General features: G+C 37.1%; 1 protein-coding gene across 2 annotated transcripts in view; it reads right to left on the bottom strand.

The window, feature by feature from the left end:
• Window positions 1-353: 353 nt before the first annotated feature.
• ST8SIA4 (ST8 alpha-N-acetyl-neuraminide alpha-2,8-sialyltransferase 4) overlaps window positions 354-19,755 on the bottom strand; it is a 57,934-nt gene continuing 38,532 nt past the window's right edge. For both annotated transcript variants that reach the window (XM_068177562.1, XM_068177563.1), the window contains exon 5: window positions 354-747. In XM_068177562.1, coding sequence (XP_068033663.1) covers window positions 465-747 — 283 coding nt within the window. In that variant the 3' untranslated portion in view covers window positions 354-464. The remainder of the gene's footprint in view (window positions 748-19,755) is intronic.

Here is a 19,755-nt window from a genome sequence, read left to right as displayed (position 1 = left end):
AGTTCTCTGACTGAAGGCATTTGCTGATTTTTTTGATTTTACAGACTTCACTTTCTCTATTCAAATCCATCGTGATATTTTCTGCCAAAGTCTCATTTATTTACTCATGTAAATATTCCATCTACTGAGTATTATTGTGTGGGCTGTCTGACCACAACTGTGAATTGGCAGGCTCTTTTTCTTCTTTAATTCGTGATGAATGTGTCACTGCATCCTGTAGACACTACTGAGCATACATTCAAGCTTTGTTCCTCGTGAAAGTGGCACTTGAACCCTTGCAGTCAAGATAGCTTAGTTATATAGCACTTTACAGGTATAACAGCTGGTTATGTATTTCTGATATAAAACGTTCCTCCAATGACTTATTGGGTATTGAAACAAATCCCCACTGTGGTCCCATTGCCATTTCACAACATCTTTATGATGAGGTGTGTATTCTGTATTTATTGTACAATACTTGTGCTTTATTGCTGTATGCATTTCCCTGTTGTTAATTTAAGTGCTCCTCTATTATGTAACACATACAATGTTTTAAACTCTAATGGCATCCTATGAGGACTGGCATTAGAAAAGTACCGATACTTCAGATCATCATAATAGTGATACTTGACTGGTTTTCCATGTAAATCCTTTGGGAATGGCCAAAATCCGTACAGGTGAATTTCATCACAAAATCTGGTGGCAAGTGTATACATGAGAAGACCAGTGCTGGGTCGTTTAATGTGGACCTTGTTTGTCAGCCAATAGCTGCAAAGAAAGAAAAAGTGCATTAAGAAACTCATATAACTTCATGTGAATAAATCCTGTGAACTTACTTTACCTACTATGCATTCATTTTACACTATAAAAAGGTGAAAGTCACCTTTTCTCTAAACTGAGATCATAATGACACTGTCCTAGTGTACCTTTATTCCTCCTAGAAGAGGTTAAGGAAGACCTTAGCACAGCGCTGGAAAAAACCTGTCCAACTGAGAGACTTAGTTCAGGCTTTAATTCCAGCACAACATAATGTCTGCAAAAGCTAGAAGACTGTAGCTAACCTCCTCAGCCAGATCAGGGAAAATCTGACCTGTTGTGGTATCCAATTCATGTGATCAAGTGAACCCTATGCTGAGTATTTGATTGGTCTGGTGGTTACTTCACAGATTGCTTGTCTAAATAGAAAGCAAATGGAAATGATAAATGTAAGTTAAGAATGTAACTTTCAGAAGTCAGTAGAAGAGAAGCTCGATTTACTTCCTTGTGATTAAATACATAAAACTATCTGTTGTTAAAGGCAGTCTCCAGATAAGCAAAACCTTACACTACTGATTTTTAAAAGGTTTTGTTTTGTACTCAAACATTCACTGGTCTGACTGAGGCTACAGGACAGTTTTCCTGAGCCAGTACTAAGAAGTCTGGTTATGGCTTTAAAAGCACTAGAGAGTTTTCAACAACACAAATGGAAATTTAACTGGACTCCAGCATGTAGCTCATGTTGGTACCCTCAAAGTCTGTCACCAACATTGTTCTACATCTCTAACCTTTAAAATCAGAATGTCATAAAAACAGTGCTAGCTATTGCTGGTAAAACACTTCTCCCAGGTCTGATTCAATAGAATGTACACTAGTACTAGATGGAAATAAAAAAGGTCACTTAGATTCTTAAACCTGGTCATTCTGTTGACTCAGACAAACAACAGCCATGCACACAACTGTACTGATCGGACTGTAGAAATGTGTGACTGCAAGTAAGGGAAGTAAGTATGACTTAGCATTACCACACAAATGTAAAACCATTGCTGTGTGCCACTGTACTCTTAGCTGTAGGCTGTGAATTGCTTCTGCCACAGTCTAGGAAAAAGGTCAAGTGAGATAAGCTTCACTAGACCAGAGTTGGCCTTGTTTTAAATAGGATTTCAGTAAGGCTGAAACTTAAAATTATACATCCAGAGTTCTATAAAGGCATTAATGATGTAGCAGGAGGAATGTCCCACACCCCAGTATGAGATAGGACAGCAAAACTATGCCTTTAATCAAAGCTTAAATTCTGTTAAAAGCACAATATAATATGCAACATTTAAATAACCATCCCATTGGTTATGGCCTTTTCAGGCTCATTCTTTGCCAAAACCATAGCTTTGAATCATAGATATAGATAGGTAAGCATGTAAAAGCTAGTTTGGTATTGTTGGTAGGTTCTTTGGCTTTCTTTGTTCTGCTGTTGTGTTTTTTTTTTTTTTTTTTTTTGGTGGTGGGTTTTTATTTTTGTTTGTTTGCATTGTACTGAAGTTTATTTTTTGAAAGCTGAAGGACCCTGCAAGCAGAAAACAGTTCTGAGATGAGTAACTGCTTCTCCAAAGCCAGCATAGGGTATGACTCAGAATTTCACTTGGCTATAAAAACAGGATGGTAAAAAGCATATTTAAGGTGTGAATACAATTGGGAATGGGTACATCTACAAATAACACATGTATATATAATTTTTATTGTCTTCATAAATACCATTTTTTAGACATAACATGCTAAGCAGTTTTCACTCTGATAAACTGCAACTCTAAGACAAGATAAACCAAAGGAGGGACTCCATTCTAGAAAAGAAATGTTTATTTATGGAAAAGTTGCTGGAGAAAGAAATCTGAACACTTTCAGCACTTCATATCACAGATACAGCAGAACAGATTAAAAGCTAATTACTTAATTTTTGTTGAAACTGGCAGCTGTCATATGAGAAATTGGTACTTTAATCTCATGCAGTCATCCATCTAACATGAGTGTTTCTAGCCATACAGCAGTCAAAACTGATGCATTAGGTACTACAGGGTACAACTACTATCATTCCAGCTGAATTTCAACCTTCCAGGAATAGGATGCTGATGGCAGAAAGTTAAATTAGTAAACAGGTAAATATTTGAAAAAGGCACTACTTCTTACTAACACAGTTCTGACCAGAAATAAGTATGTAATGAAGAAATAAGATGCAATGAAGACCCTCTTACAATTTAAGAGTATAAAAGGATATATTCTCTTCTGTTTGTCATATTTAGGTATTATACAAACCAGAAGTTTAACTATTTGTTATTTCTTAAAATCAAAAAGATACCCAAACTCTCTCTCTATATATATAATGAAAATGTAGTACTTGATGTAATTACTATAAACATTTTGTAACTTGGGATCAATTATACTTCAGATTTTAAAAAAATAAAATAAAAAACAAAATAAAACAGTTGGAGGCACTCGGTGATCCAGGCTGATGCTTCCTAAAGATAATTTATCTGTGCAAATTCCTGGCTCCCAACATCTGCTTGAATTAATAGAATTGTCAAGTGGTGACACAAATCTCAAGTAGTCTTTGTGATTTTTGTTCTGAAAGATACATGTCAACTTTTCAGTCACTCAGGTACCTGGTCTAATCTCAAGCTTAGTTAAGGCTGATTAGGGGTGACTGATGTTGTAGATGCTCTAAGCAATATGCATCTTTGTACCTGTTTTTAGTTTCTGGAGTTTTATTATAGCTTTAATTTAAAGCATAAAGATACTCTTCCAATATACTTTTCTGGGATGCACTCATTTTTTGTTTAACTAAGATTAAATCATGAAGGAAGCAACTAACTATAGAACCAAATGAGAATCTCTCTTGTTTCTCATAACTAATCTCTAGATTTTCACCCATGACCAAATCCTGATTTTCTAGCTGGATACAGCATCAGTCCTTAACTGACAGGACTGGGTGGATCTCACCATGTTAGAAAATAGTCATGTCTATGAAGTCTGAAACTGGCCATGCAGTGCACCACCACTTGTTTTCTTGATGTCTCATGCTAAAACAACTCCTTTGTGGGGCCTGAAGGCTGAATTTATTGAAGATTAGTGAATATGCCAAAGCATAAACATTCTTTAATCCTACAATTCCTGTGACTTGAAGATGAGTAGCTTGAATTTAAACAGATCTTACTTCAATTTACTTTCAAATATATGGCTGATGGTAATGTAGTAAAGACATTGGCAAGATACCATGAATTTCAATTTATACTCAAAAGTTAAAAGCAATCTCTAGGGGTAAGTGAAGAACAGCACAAATAGAGAGTATGTAGAAGAATCTGCAATGAAAGGAAGGTCAGGCCAGTACTTAGGTCGATGCATTTGCATTTTATAAAATTGTTGTTAATAAATCCCATGTTTGCAACAGGTAACTAAAAAGCCCCATAATACACTGTAAGAGTAAGGGTCACTGTCGCTGTAGAGCAGGACGGGAACAAAAATGACTCCAAATCAAAGGCAAAGAGAATGAACTCTGATTTATTTCAAATGCACTGCTCTATTTATAGAGAACATCGTGCGGACTAATTTCATTGGTCTTAGAGTAAAAACATCTCACACCGTTGGTGTGCAGTGAATGACGCACGGTGGCAGAACCTACCTACAAACAATGTGAACAACAAGATAGATTAGAGAATTATTTACATTCTTTCCCAACTGTCTCCCAGGCTCTTGCCTGGTTAGAAAAACCTTCTCTTTTTCTCTCTGACTGAACTGAGAATATCCACAGGTCACCCTGCTGACAGCAGGGGACTGCTAAAAATGCCTCTTCCATGAAAAGAAGGGGTATTTGAGCAGGTACTGGTTCCTGTAACAATGTCCTTGTGCTCCTACTATCATTCTATTTTCACCTCAGCTCCTCATCCCAAATGCAAGCATCTCTGTCTTCAAAACTTCTTACCCACTTCAGACATATTAGGTAGTGAGTCATGGCCACATGTCTGAGAACACTTTCACAGAGTCCAATATGGATCTCTCTTCCACAGTCCTTTCTTTTTACAGAGCATACACATTTCAAATAGATTTCACATGATTTTAAAATTGAACAATGATCTTTTGCATGTTTCACTGTATTTAACATTAAAAAATGAAAATAATCAAAGACATTTTTAGTATTTCTATTAGTACTAGAAATAAATACTGTCAATAATGGATTTGTGCCAGCATTATTCTAGTACTTTCTGATGCTTTAAACATGCATGTTTTTTCTGTCCTTTTTATTCTTATTACCTTAATGTAACCTAGTTCTCATATGCAGTTCCACACCATAAATTTTGTCAAAGATCCTTCTTTGTCTCTACTAAGATACTACAAAAAGCTATAAAAATTATATAAAATTTGATTTTTAATTGAGGCATTGGTACAAAACCTAAACTTCTCAGTAATAATGACTTTTGGAAGTATCATGAGATTATCTGTATTGGAAGGAATGTCAGCAGACCTCTAACAGATCTCAGTCCGATGTCTTTCTCCAAGACGGGCTCCTCAGCCATTGCTGGCTGGGCCTGTGCTCCAGCCCAACCACCTCTGTAGCTCGCTGTTTAGCCTGCTTCAGTTGGCAAACACTTTTGTGCTTTAGGGGGTTCAAAAGTGCTTGAGTGGGAAACTCTGTCTACATTAAAAAAAAAATAATGAAAAAAGTGAAAGTCTGCCCTCGTGATATGAGATAAATAAAATGCCTTTAAAAATACTAAACCTCTTTCTACCAAATTAAATATCACCTATAGTTACATATACAGTCAAATCCACCAGAGTTTCACCTATATCTAGCAAGATATCCTCATATTTATAAAAATGGAATATTCTACTATGAGCATGACTGCCGGAGGAATGTCAATTGGATAGCATGTTGCTACCTGATAATGACTTCTTGCAGCTATTGACAAAAATTAAATGAAAATAAACACATAAAACCATAGACATCTGCTTTAAAATAGTTAGCTAAAACGATCTTCTGGGGAAACTCTATTACAATGACTAATACATACAACAATTTATGCCAATCATCATTACATTATATGAATAGAAATATAAATGGGGAATTCAAATCACAATTGTTTATCCTGCTACTGAGGAACAGATGACTTCTGACTAAATTAAAACATGAGATATGCTTTCTCATGGCTGTACTCAAAGAGTGAAGTGCTGTCTCAGACAAAGAAAATCAGATATGATGGGTTACATTCAAATACCAGGTAATATAGCGTACTTAGCATCTTTATTTGCCTTATCTGCAAATTCCATAAGATGTCATAGCATGAAGAGATTCAGAATCTGCTTGCAAATACTTCAATGGATTTTGAATTCCTTGTTCTGGACAGGGCTGAATCTGAGGAAACATATATGTTTAAACTCTGAATAGCTCAAAAGATTTTATACCAAGCTCTGTTTCTTGAGATATTCAAGCTGATCTCCAAGCAAACCTACTTAACATACCTGGCTGTCATTGAAATTCTGTTCCTTTTACAGACAGAGAAAAAAAGAGCTTTCAGAAAAATCATATATGGTATTTGAGAAGTTAAAATATTAACATTAATAGGAAGGTAGGGGAAAAAGGATTTTGAAAGATGACAAAACATCTCATTGTTACTCAAGAGTGTCTGTGTGAGAAACTAGAGGATGTATATTGTCTTGATTACACTTCCTCAAAAAATACTTCAGAACAAGACAACACAGAGTAAAGCAATATATGCTATTAGAAGAATAAAGTAATTTCTGTATGAGGAGAGAATAGCTTGAAAAAGAGACAACTAGATGGGAAGACAGCAAAACACTCCAAAATTATGAAATGGTAAAGGTGGCAAATAGGAATTTAATTACTACTTTAACAAAAGCACTGTAACATAATAAGTAATGGACTCAGTAAAGTAATTTATTAGTAGGTCTGAAATAAACAGATGTAAGTACTTTTTACACAATATAAAACTAAACTGGGAATTCAAAGCAATAGGATGCTTTGAATGCCATTGGCCAACTGACTAAAAAACCCACAACTTGTCAATGTTCATAAACCCAGTGGTGCTGATGAAACTCCTTCTCAAAGGTTTACTAAGCTACTGGCGATGTATATATCACAGGGTAATCTTTCCTCTGTTTCCAACTTTTCTTCTACGTTTCTGTATTGGCACCTGGCACTGGTAAGACTACAGACTAGAAAGGCATCTCTTAAATAGCCACTTTTATGTCATTGGACCCAACATCTGTTTTCTAAAGAAAGTATTAGGGCACATATCTTCCTCAAATTCAAAGAAAAAATCCTTTCCTTGTGCTTTCTTGTCTTCAGTGGGATTAATCACACCAGTGACAGGAACAACTCTTCAATTTACCCTTTCAATTTATGTGAATGTTTTAATTAAAAATGCACTATTTTTCTTTTTCTCACTGAGACATGCTATGTGCAGAATGCTGCACGAGGAATCTAAAGTGTGAAAGAATTAAGGTGTGAACAACACAGAAAATGTGACAGCCAGCACAAAAGCACTGCTGAGTGCAGAAGATCTACTTGAAAGTTTTCAGTGTACAATATTTTCAAAGAGCATACATAAAAAACCTCTTTCATTAAAAGGAATAATGCAGTTTATGAAGAGCTGAAACTCCATCAGAGCTCTACCCAAAAAGTCAAGATTCTGTCCTGATCTGATCTGCCTCTTTAGTAGTTATAAATGTTCTCTGTTTTGAGCTGAATACATCACACTACAGGACAACAAGGGAAAGTAAAGGCTACTTACTTATATTTCTATGAAACTTGCAAAGAATATCCATCAATGTATTTTAAAAATAATTTAAGCCCTCAGGAATCCATTTACATGAAAAAGAGACCCGAACCTTTGCCAGTAAATATGGTTAGTCTTCTACTGCATAGAGACTGAAACGTCTACCTTTGCTTCAGAGTTATGAAAGTCATCAATGACACTCTAGCATAGTACATGCCTCTGCTAAAAAGTGTTGCTCACTCAACTCACACCCAAAACCGTTTTCAAGAGTGAAACATAGCTTAATTTTAGAAGAAGTAATCTATAAATAATTTGGGATTACAGTTGCACTAGATGTGCACACAGACACATAGCAAAGGTGCAGCAAAACAGACCTAGAGTACATTTTACAGGCTCAGAAAGTCAAGAGAGAAACTTATGGAGAAAAGGTTTTCCTTTCTGACAGATCAGTTCCTTACTGGAATATGATGGAAAGAGATAAGATCTTTCAGTGAGGTGTTCCATGGCTATCTTATTTCTGTGACATACTTGGACAATAACATATGCCTACTGTGCAGATAATGGAGCAAAATATAGAATTCTATGAATTAGAGAATCACAGAATTGATTCAGTTGGGAGGGACCTTTAAAGGTCAATTAATCCTCTCCCCTGGTTCTGGGCATGGACATACTTCACTAGACCAGGTTGTTCAAAGCTCCATCCAACCTGACCTTGAGCAATTCCAGTGAGGGAACATCCACAACCTCCCTGAACAACTTGTTCCAGTGTCTTAACACCCTCATGATAAAACTTTTCTGCCTTCTGTCTAATCCAAACCTACCTTCTTTCAGCTCAAAACCACTGTCCTTTGTCCTGTCTTGGAGAGATTGGTAAAAAGTCTCTCCCTCTCCAGTTTTCTTGTAGGCTCCCTTCAAGTACTGGAGGGCCACAATAAGGTGTCCCTGAAGTGTTCTATTCTCCAGGCTCAGCAAGCCCGTCTCTCTGCCCTTCCTTGAAGGAGGGAAGCTCCAGCCCTATGATAATTTCTGTGTCCCTGATCTGTACCTGCCGCAGCAGGTCCCTGTCTTCTTTCTGCTGAAGACTCCAGAGCCAGATGCAAGACTCCAGGTGGGGTCTCAGCAGAGCAAAATTGGGCAGAATGAACTCCCTCGACTTGCTGGCCATGGTCCTTTTGATGCAGCCCAGGATACAACTGGTTTTCTGGGCTGTGAGTGTATATTTCCAGCTCATATATATATATATATGAAAACATGTTAATGTTTCCTTCAGGTTAAGAAATCCTAATCACTCAAAAAACATTTTCTAAAATCAATTTGTAGCCATAAACTGGAATCCACAAGTGATAAACAGCAAGACTGCAACATTTTTTCTTTTACTCCACACACAGACATTATAAATTAATGAACTGCTTTCACAATTATAAAATGAAAATCAATGTGCCTTTGTGTGTAATTTCAAATCAATTTGGTTTTGATGAATACAAACTGAACCTGCATCAAGTAAACTATTTTTTGTCACACATTTGTTGAAAACTGCTAGCATTTCTGTGCTTTTTAAAATTCCTTTCACAGTTCTAACAACAAATTATTATATTGTATATTTTTATCTTGTTCCATGGAACCATTTAAAAACTGGAAATATTAAGGACTAAGATAAAACCTTAAAAATGTTAGAGAACATTTGAACAGTGTGACTGGTAGATGTTAAAATGGTGATTAAGGAGCATGCATGACTTTACGAGGATTTGAGATGTCAGATAGGAGATGTTTTTAGATGGTACATAAACAGTCAAATCTAAGTGAAATACAATATCTCTAGCAACATATAGTAACAACGATAAAGCACAAAAGAGAGAGTATCTGATAAAATAGTAAGAAATAGAACCATCAGGTTGAATATCAAATCTAAGCAGCTATTTGCCATAATTTTATAGTTCTCCTTTCTCCTTTGTTTCATTCTTTCTGCATGAAACCTCAGAAGATAAACTATTTACCTCTGTCTGTAATTATAAAGCACAGCTACAAAAGAAAAAACCTTTTCTGGAAAAGTTGTGCAGGATTGCCATTCTAGAAAACACACTGGAGCCAATTCTAAGAAAACACAAATAAAAGTTCGTAAAAAGAATGCAACTATATTTTAAATAAATAAGGCTACAAATGGTTTCAGAGGGAATCAGTGGCTTTTTTTCCTCTTGTATACGCTGCAAATATTACTTCCTTTCTTCTCCAGAAAGGGTACTGGTATTAGTTTGGATTAAACAGAAGCAATGAAGCAAAGGGATGATTCATAATCAGATTGAAGATGGCACAACAGTATTTTTTTTTTTTGTTTTGAAAACCTAATTTTCAATTTTCTACTCAGTAAAATAAGATTACCTACCATTATTCCACACACAGAAACTTATGAAAAGGTGGAAGAAATAGTCTTGAAAGTAGGAAAAAGTGTCGGACAAAATCCCCCTGTCCTAGACTGCAAGGCAAGATGTATTTTAATTGCCATCTGTTGGAGGTGTGGCACTTATCTTCTCTTAATTGGGCAGTTTTCTCTATCTCTTCCACAAACCAATCCTCCCCCCGGGGAGACATCTGCTGTTAACAGCCTATTGGATGTCACTGCAGGACTGGTAAAAGTTACAGCATCCCATTGTGGGATGCTCCGCCCAGAAGGAGGAGCCAAACATTCCTAACTAGATACACTTTGAACTTTTTGGCACACCAGACTCAGCCTTTCCACTGGATTCCCAGAGGAACAGCTGGGTTTTTTCACTGGCTCTTCAGAGGAAGACTACACCCTTCTACGAGATCACTGCTCCAACAGAACCACATCTACCACAACAGGAGGACTGAAGCCCTTCCAATTTAGACTGCTACCAACACCCTAACCAAAAAGGTGTCAAGTTTTATTCTGACTCTGTCAGTTGTTTTTCTTTTGTATTATTACATGTATTTTGGGGTTTTTTTTTCCTAATAAATTGTATTTCTGACTCTGAGTCTTTCACTGGTTTTGCTTTCAAACCAGAACACCCCCAAATATGTACAGAAAAGCTCCAGCATTTCCTAACAGCAACATTAAAAGGCAGTTACAGGAAAGAGATATTTTCAGGTTTTAGGACATTTATAGCCTAATCTTGTATTTTGACTCATGTTCGTGCTGGGTCTGTTTTAGAAGTAGACTCCTCCACTGAAGAAAAAGTTTGGCTGTGAGTGGTAACATCTGCTAGAAAGAATTTCTTTGCTCTCCACTCATTTTCTAGAGCTTCTTTTTCACCGAGTGGTGGCTCATGGCTGCTGTTCCCTACTACTGGAAAATTTTATAGACCAGCTATGATGGCTAGTGGATTTCCTTGGCAGGGATTTTGTCTATGGCATCAGGAAGGTTGTTATCAGTAGCCATCCTCAAGCTGAATGACAGAAACACACTCTGTGACCTCTTCTATTTCTGGAGCTAAACTAAGAAATCTGAACCCAAGAGTATAACCCACCTCACCCACATGGGCAACTCTAATAGGCAGAGATCAAGCAGGATGATAAATAAACAGCCTATTTTCTATCAGCCATACTCCCTTCCTGAAAATGCCCTTATTATACTTCTCAGAGTAGTTATTCAAGCCTCAAAAAGACTATTGAAGCAGTCCCTTGACAGGAAACCTTGATAATGGCTTGAGTCAACAAAGGTACTGCAGCCAAGAAATGAATTTGACCCATGTTCTGCACAGTAAGTTGGTTATACAGAACCAATGCCATTGGGTATGTAAAAACAGTTGTTCATACTAATCTTGAACTTGCATGTTTTGTCAAAATGTGTCCTGGCATTCTGATTTTTTTTTCTGGGAATTGGTGATGGCATAACAAAAATTACATGATATTCCACTAAAAATTACCACAAAAAAAAAATCTGTCTCCCATGCCAAAGGTAGACAAATTGAATGAAAGAGGAATTTGGTTTGTAAAAAGAGTGCAACTGATAGGATAAAATTCTTCAACTGTATTAGTGAAAGCTTGTCTGGGAAAGCTATGTCAAATTTAAGAACATGGAAAAATCTTCAGTTGGAGCAAAGATATAACAAATTCAATTTAAGGATAGTAGACTAAAAAAGAACTATGTAACCTTTGTGCACAGTTGTAACTGTTACGTGCACCAGAGTGACTGGGGACATTGCTAAGTGCTTTGAAACACAAAGGTAACTTCAGATTAAATTCATAAAATATAGATATCAAAAACTTATATTAATTTTTAATATTTTATGACATAAAAGTAATAATATAAAGTATTAATTCTTCATATTTTATGAAGGCATTACAACAGCTTATAATTGATTAGCATTTTTCCTACAAGAATTTGAACAGAATATTACTGGAGGGCTGTAATTAAAATTAGTAACTCGCCCTAATTCTAGCTTTCACCATTAGATCTAGTCTTTCCTACTGAGTAAATATCTGTTCTTATGCTAATGGCCAAAGAATATATTTCTGTAACAGAAAAAAATCCTATCTAACTTATTTTCTCTCTTTTCAAAACAATGCAAATACAGTCATGTTAAGAAGAAAAATCTAATATATGAAGAATAAGAATAAAATGCAGGGTCCGCTATGCATAGTAGGGAATCAGGAAAATAATAATGGAAGGACCCACTCAAATTGTTAAATTCTGCATTTGATCCCTTCAGAATAATTCATCTGTTGCCTAGAACATCCATTCCACAGGTCTGTATTCTTGAAAGACCATTTTCTAAAAAAAATCATCACTTACATCACCTGTTAAATCTACCCTAAAAAAATAAAAAGTTTGGTAGGAAAAGTTGTGTTGAATTTCCATTCTGGGCCCAATCCTAATAAAACAGTTATAAATGTATGCAAAAGAAAACAACTCCATTTTAAGTAGGGCTACAAAAGAAAGATGATCCCAGGATGAGCACTCTGCCCTCATCTGAAAGCATTTCATTAATGGCACTGATACTGAAAGTAATATTGATAAGTGCAGCATACAAAATTAAGAATATGTTCAGGATGCTCTTTACTCACTGGACTATAAACAGTTTTAAACTGCTTTCAGCTTGTGCCCAACTGCCCTTTACAACTGAAGTCAATAATGCCTAACACCAGGTCTGGATACAGTAAAACAACATGTTAATTGCAGTGCAACTTGTTAGACATCTTGAAGTTCTTGAAGTTCTGTATATATAAATATATATGAAGTATATTGAAGCTCTATATAACTTCGGTTATATAGAAGAAAATCTGGTCTGTTTTGATACAATAAAAATAATTTAATAATAATTTAACTGAAGTCTCCTATTTAGAGATTATTACAGAAAATATGCATTACAGGACCTTAAATTTGATCAGTGAAATGAACCAGAGCAGATTAATCAGATATAAAAGCTACTGATTTTACTTTCTGTCTTGGAATGATTTATGATGATAGTCTATTCCATGATCCTCTACTTTATGCCCAAAAATGTTTGCTGTATCTTTAAGGCCTAGGACTGGGTATGTGCAGGGCTGGGGAGGGGGGAGCTTATGGGGGTTTTCATGGGCAATTTCGAGGACTTATTGTGCAGATGTTCCATGGCTCTGTGAGGTTTGGTTCTCTGTGAGCTTGGCTAGCTCGGTTTTGTTGGTGCAGGCAAAAAGCTTTTCCCTTCCCTGGCTTGAAGAAGTTGCAGTAGAAATCTTCCATCTGCCTTGAGGTGAACTCAACAGCTGCAGGTCTGAGAATGGAGTGGGATTGGCAGGAGCAGGGCTGCCCTGTTCCAGCCCCAACTCTTAGGGAACCAAGGGACAGAAAACACACCAAGAGGCTCCAGACCAATTTTTTTGCCTGCCACGACTGCTGTGGAGAGGAGGTAAATACCAGAGAGCCACCAAGTTTTTGCCTCCTGCTGGAACTCCTCCGTGGATGCTCCACTTCCCTCAGAGTGAAAGCTGGTGCTACCTTGAACCATGTGTTGGGAAAGAGGTATTTCTCCAATATTTCCTCCATTTTTCAGGCATTTTTTGGTTCTCATTCCTCTGTGAGTGTGGGGCAGAACACAAGTTCCGACAGTTCAGTGTTGTTTTTCTTCCTTGCACTGTAGGCATTTTGTTATTAATAAACCATTGGGGTTTTTTTTTACTTTCCTCTATTATTATTATTAATTTTATATTGGTGCAGGGGCATTGTTGAAGCTCTTTAGAGGAGACAACTCTTTACAGTGTGTTGTCTCTTAAATTTGTCTCAGAAGTGAGACATCATCATAAACCCCACAGTTCTCATTGAATTAGCCAACTGATAGAGGCAGGCTTCATACAAATAGAAGTATACTACTTCAGTAAATGGAGGAGGGAGAAGTTAGTCCTTTACCTCCAAAGGTTACACAAAACTTTTGAACAGTCAAAAACATTCATTGAGGCATGCAGAAGCATGTGTTGAAGAATGTGTTTGAACTGAAACAATTTGCTGCATCAAAACTTCCCGTGGAACTTAAAGTGGCAGATTGCCTTACAAAAACCATTAAATATGAAAAGCACACTTAAACAATACAGAGGAGTCCACACACCAAAGGACCAGTGTCTTTAAAGAAAGAATGAATGCTCACTGTTCACATCCTATTCGATTTTAGCTCACTGCAAACAATACCAACCAAAATGCCTGTTAAATGTAATGGGATGTGACTGGAGTTCTGCCAAACCCATCAACTGGTTTCACAAGGACATGCAATACACGAAGGAAAAAATTGTATTTAGTCACTTCTACAATCCATCAAAAACAAATATATGACAACTATGTGTAAGGCTTCAGACCCCATTACTGACTTTACAAGCAATAACTTCCCAAGTGAAACTTCAAAAGTAAGAAGATTAATGGATGTTTTTACTCCACAAAGATTTTCTGTCTTTAGTTTGCTTTCTGATGTGACAGGTTTCTGCATCATCTTCTCTTACAACTATATACAAGAGGAGTATAGAGAAAAATGACAAAATACTTTGCCATTATGGGCTAGTATTAAAAAAAATAGAAACATGTCCACTGCATTGGACAACTTGCTTTATTTTCTTTATGTGAGTTTCACGCACTTTAAATCTGCACTGCATCAACAGACGCATACAGTAGGTAGGTATCTGTTGTAGGTTGGGTTGGTTTAGTCAGGGATCTTATTAATGTTAGTTAGGCATGTTCCTTGTACCCCTGGCCTTCCCTCATGGTGGTTTGATCCAGGTTGTTTGCTCCAAGATCTCCCGCCACACAGATCCACAGCTACCTGTCAATCATCTCACTCTTCCCAGGGTTTCTCCTTACATGGTTCTGCCAATCAGGAGTTGTCACTCCCACCTTGTAACCACTCCCAGCTTCTTCATGAAAGTTCTGTGCCAATCACCCCATCCTTGTATTCCTATTTGTCCCAGAATGCTGTACCCACCTCTGTTATGTCACCATTGGTTGTGAAACCCTATCTCGGTTTAACCCTATAGGGCGAGCCCGGTTTCCACCCTGTCCGCCCACCCCCTATTTAATCTGATGCAATCTATTGTTTGGGGCCATTTCGCCTTAGAATGATCTAAGAGCTATTCTCTCAGACCACACATGGGGGAATAAAAGTCCTCAGCTTCGCGGGCAAAGTGTCCTTCTCTCTTCCCTTCGTTTCCTCTCAGTGTCCAGCCACCAAAGCCGGTAACCCACGCCAGGATACTCCACAACTTCGGAGTGCCCGTAAATGTAGCGGCGACGGCCTCACAAAGAAGTGCTAGCCCTCGTTTTAGCTGCTTGAGGTCGTAACGAGCAGAAACGCCGCAGGTATCTACTATTTTTCACTTTATTACTGCTGTTATATATCAAATAAAGAGGAAAAGGAATCGTGAACCAAACCATATACACACTGAAAGATTAGAACAAAGCAAATTTAGAAAAAGAAAAAAGAAAGGTTGTGTAAATGCATTTAAAATTATTTTAAAAGTAAATAGTTATCATTTTATGGGTCAAAGCCTTTAAACAAAATCTGAGCTGTCTTATGGCTACTTACAATGCTATCTTTGTATATTGTCAGCGGCTTTACTAAGTTACCATCAACCATGCAACCAACAGTCATTTGAAGTGAGATCTTCAGTATGAATTCAAGCTACTCAACTTTAAGTCATCAATGCTATAAAAATAGAGTGTGTTTACACATTGGCACATTTCCCAAATATTTTGTGCCCAGAACTTGCTTTGCTGGTTATGAACAAGTGTCTTGGTTTGGAAAGACAGGTGTCTGCCATGGAAGGCAAGAACCTCCCCTGAGATAGAAAAAAGTAGACCCCTTCCCTCCGAATTGTTATAAATTTGAAATTAAGGGGGGCTCTCAGGCAAAAATATGGGAGCAGGAATAACAGTTCTTTACTAGGGAAGAAAATAAAAAGATAAAATAAACAATGCAGTGAACCAAAACAACACTGACAGAGTCAGAATACAACCTGACACCCTGTTGGACAGGGTGTTGGCAGCAGTCCAATTGGAATTGTGGCTGCAGTCCTCTTGGAGTGTCAGGTGTGGTTCTGTTGAGTAGTGATCCTGTAGAAAAAGGGTGTAGTCTTCCTCTGAAGAGGCAGTGGAAGAGGCAGCTGTTCCTCTGGGAGAATCCAGCGCAGAAAAAGCTGTGCTGGTGGACCAGAATCTCAAGATTATATATGCAGGTAGGAATGCTTGGTTTATCCCTCTGGGTGGAGCATGTCTCAATGGGATGTTATAGTTCTTGTAAGTCATGCAGTGACATTCAATAGTCCATTATCAGCAGATGTCTCCCCAGAGGGAGGACTGATTGTGGAAGAGATAAGGACTTAACACAAGACAACTGCCATACAGATGGCAAATAGAATACATCTTGCTTTTTGCAATCTGGGACAACAAGTTTATAGAATTTGATAACAAAACCGGAAAGACAGATTTCCTCTTCTCTTTCACCCATATGTCAGAGAATGATCATCATTCCAAAATAGCAATAATAGCTTAGCAATCTCAAGAGTTAACAAAAAGAGATCTGAGGCATAATTTTGTGCTCTTCACAAGTCTTTATGTATTATCCTTGTTTATGAGAAGCCTACTGTTCTTTTAACAGATTAATTTGGAAAATATGTTTACTACTAACATCTTCAGAGAGCTGACATTAACATATGCATGAACAAAATCTTCCTCTATCCATATCCCCTCAAACCTGTTTTCTCTTTCCTGAATTCATCCAGTTCATTTTCTATATAGACTCCAGACTCAGCAAGCATCATCCCTCTGGATCTGCTCCCACTGTGAAACATCCCCGGGGCGACTCACAAACTACAGCAAATAAACTCCTCTTTGGAAACTCATGACAAACCCCTTGTATGCAGCAGAAATCCCAACTGCCACTAGTGATCTATGGGTCAAGCCTGCATTTTGTTTCCAGTGCCAGCATGCAGCATGCAGGATTTCTCTTGAGATTTCTCTTGAGTGATTTTTAAATGACTGCTAGCTCTGCAAAGAAAGATAACGTTGAGATTATTTTCTGAAACCTTCTTGTCATTGAGAGCTATGTTAACCACCTTTTTACTAAGGTGTTTCAATGCTCTGTCCATTATAGACTAAAAGGTGAAAAAGGCAAGACCTCACCTGTAAAGTTCATGCCACACATGAATCTTTCTACAGCATCGTTAGCCCACCTGTATGTTATATTTCGTCTGAGCCTAAATAATTTGATACAAGCATAAGCTGTGTTGGTTTCAGTATGACTGTGACGACCCATTTACTTCCCCTCTGCCAATTCTGTTAGTGGGTGTGCCCACACTTACACTAAAAATAAAATAAAATAAATAAAAAAAAAGGAAACAAAACCCCCCAACTTGTGAGCCTCCAAAATGTCCTGAAACCAGGGGCTGCACTTGTTTTTGGTATGGCCCTATCTCAGATTCTTTTACAGGTCTTCCTTTCTTGCAAAAGAAAATGGTTACTCATTTTCTTTGGAAAGTCCCCTGTATCCCAGACGTAGACAATAAAGTACAAATAAATGTGAAATGAAAAAGCAAGTTCTAGCAAAAACTTTTGCTAAGCCCATTTTCTTTGACTACTTCACTAAAGATATGATATAAAAATGGAAATTATGACACTTGCTTCACTAAATACAGACTAGAAAACATCAATAAGCTGTTTCTGCAGTGCTCATGAAGTATAGGAACTATAATATTTCTATACAGAAATATTGCTTAAAAAGTCAGAAATGAAAGTAATTCTCTTTTACACATTATAGAAGTAACTATTATTTTCGTATTTTTTCCTATGGCCTATTAACTCACTTGTTGAAGACAGAAGGACAGAGCTCAGAAAAGGACTTCAATACAGCAGTGTTGTAGTACTGAATTCCTAATGTGAATCCAAACAGCACTAACCTCCCACACATGTATAAATAGGTCCTCATGGCTACAAATGAGGATAAGGATAAAGATAAGCTTAACACCTAAGAACAGGATTCACAGAAGCAACTTCTGCTGAAAGAGACTCACAAGACACAATGGAGACGGAAAGAGACTTCTGTCTAGAATGGGAAGGAAATAAGTACTGGTGAGAGACTTCAAATCTCCTTCCATCCAAAACACATGTACTACTAGCCTCTATGGTGTGCCTTCCAACAGCAAAGGAGCACAGTTTAGAATTATCACCTAATGAATCAGTTATTTTCTTTGAAAACATATCCTGTTCTTAAAACATCACACCAGGCATGTCAGCATTGACTTATCCCTCACAAGGGTCTGAAATAGAGCAATGCTCACACTTTTTCTCATGTTCCAATTCTTTGATGTAAACTCAAACAGGCTAACAGGCTTCCCTTAGCCTCTGAAAAGCCTATACACAACTTGTGTATCAAATAAACAAATTCCTTCCCTCACAATGGGGCCTGACACTGCCCAGATGCTCTCATTCCCCTCCCCACTCCTCAGTGGGGTGAGAAGAGAACAGGAAGAACAAAACTGAGCCAAGCCAGGAATCAAGATAAAGACAGCTTACTAGGTGAATGAAAGAACCACCTTCCACCTTCTTCTGCTACAATAGTTGTATTGCTTGCTGAGCATGATGCTGGATTGCATGGCATTTTCCTTTGGTAATAGGGAAGTTTTGAGGCTGTGTAAGTGCCATTCAGGCGCAGCCAAAACATTGGTGCGTTATTAACAATTTTCTACCCACAAATTGAACACATAGCACCTACATTTTGGTACAAATGTTTGGGAAGAAAGTAGTAGCCATTAGTCTTAGTACTTGGTAACTCCAAACAAAACATCCCCACATATTTCTCAGTGCTTCTGATGTGAAACACTTAAACTTCTCCCTGTATACCATCAAGAATTCAAAGATTCAAACAAATTCATTTAAACATTCTTGAAGGAACTCATATGCATTAAAAAGCAAGGCTACAGAAGACACTAAGCCAAACATAACCTTCCTATACTGACACCACTGTTTACGTTTGTGCCAGTGTACTATTTCACTAAAACACTATTCATGTTAACAGCCCAATGACTTGAATTGACAAAAGCAAAAGGCCAAACCATATAGTGCATATAGCTATAGCTTTGTTTGCTTATTTCCACATCACCTCAGTAGTTAACTAAGCATTTGAAGAAATCTGTTACTGGCTGGATGCTTAATACAACCTCTCCTCATCCTAGAAGATCAGTAAGATTAAAACTAAATGCACACATCTTTAAAAATTCTTGGAAGGCATTACAATCAAAATAAAAAGAAGCAGAATTTTTATTATTGTCTTATCTTGGAAACACCACTTAAAAAAAAAGGAAGGAAATCTAACAATTTTCTCATGCATACATATTCTAGCCAGAATCAACAGATAATTCATCTCATTTGTCAAAAAGAAATCCCAAGAGAAACTATTCTCAATTCTATTAATACTATATGGCAAACATCATTCTCTGTGGATTCCTGTCCTGTTACTGGTTCATCAAAAATAGACTACAAAAAATGTTTCTAGTTTGCTTCTCCATTGTACAGCTATAGTTTTTTTTTACAGGAGTATGAAATGATCAAATGGGAGTTATAACACATTTTTATGGTTTTCAGAAACACAGGTTTATGTAAGGGAAAATAAATTTAAAAAACCAACCTAAAATCTAAAAACAATAAGTACCAAAATAGTTTTCAAATAAATATAGATTTACAGATACACTGTATGAATAAACAATGTGTTACTCCCTGCTTGGCTCCTAGGAGTCATTAGCATTAATTAGAGTGCTATTGCTCATGGTAGAG

The sequence above is a fragment of the Anomalospiza imberbis genome, chromosome Z (genome assembly GCF_031753505.1).
Source record: "Anomalospiza imberbis isolate Cuckoo-Finch-1a 21T00152 chromosome Z, ASM3175350v1, whole genome shotgun sequence".
Lineage (NCBI taxonomy): Eukaryota > Metazoa > Chordata > Aves > Passeriformes > Viduidae > Anomalospiza > Anomalospiza imberbis.
This window is presented reverse-complemented; position numbering and strand designations above follow the sequence as displayed.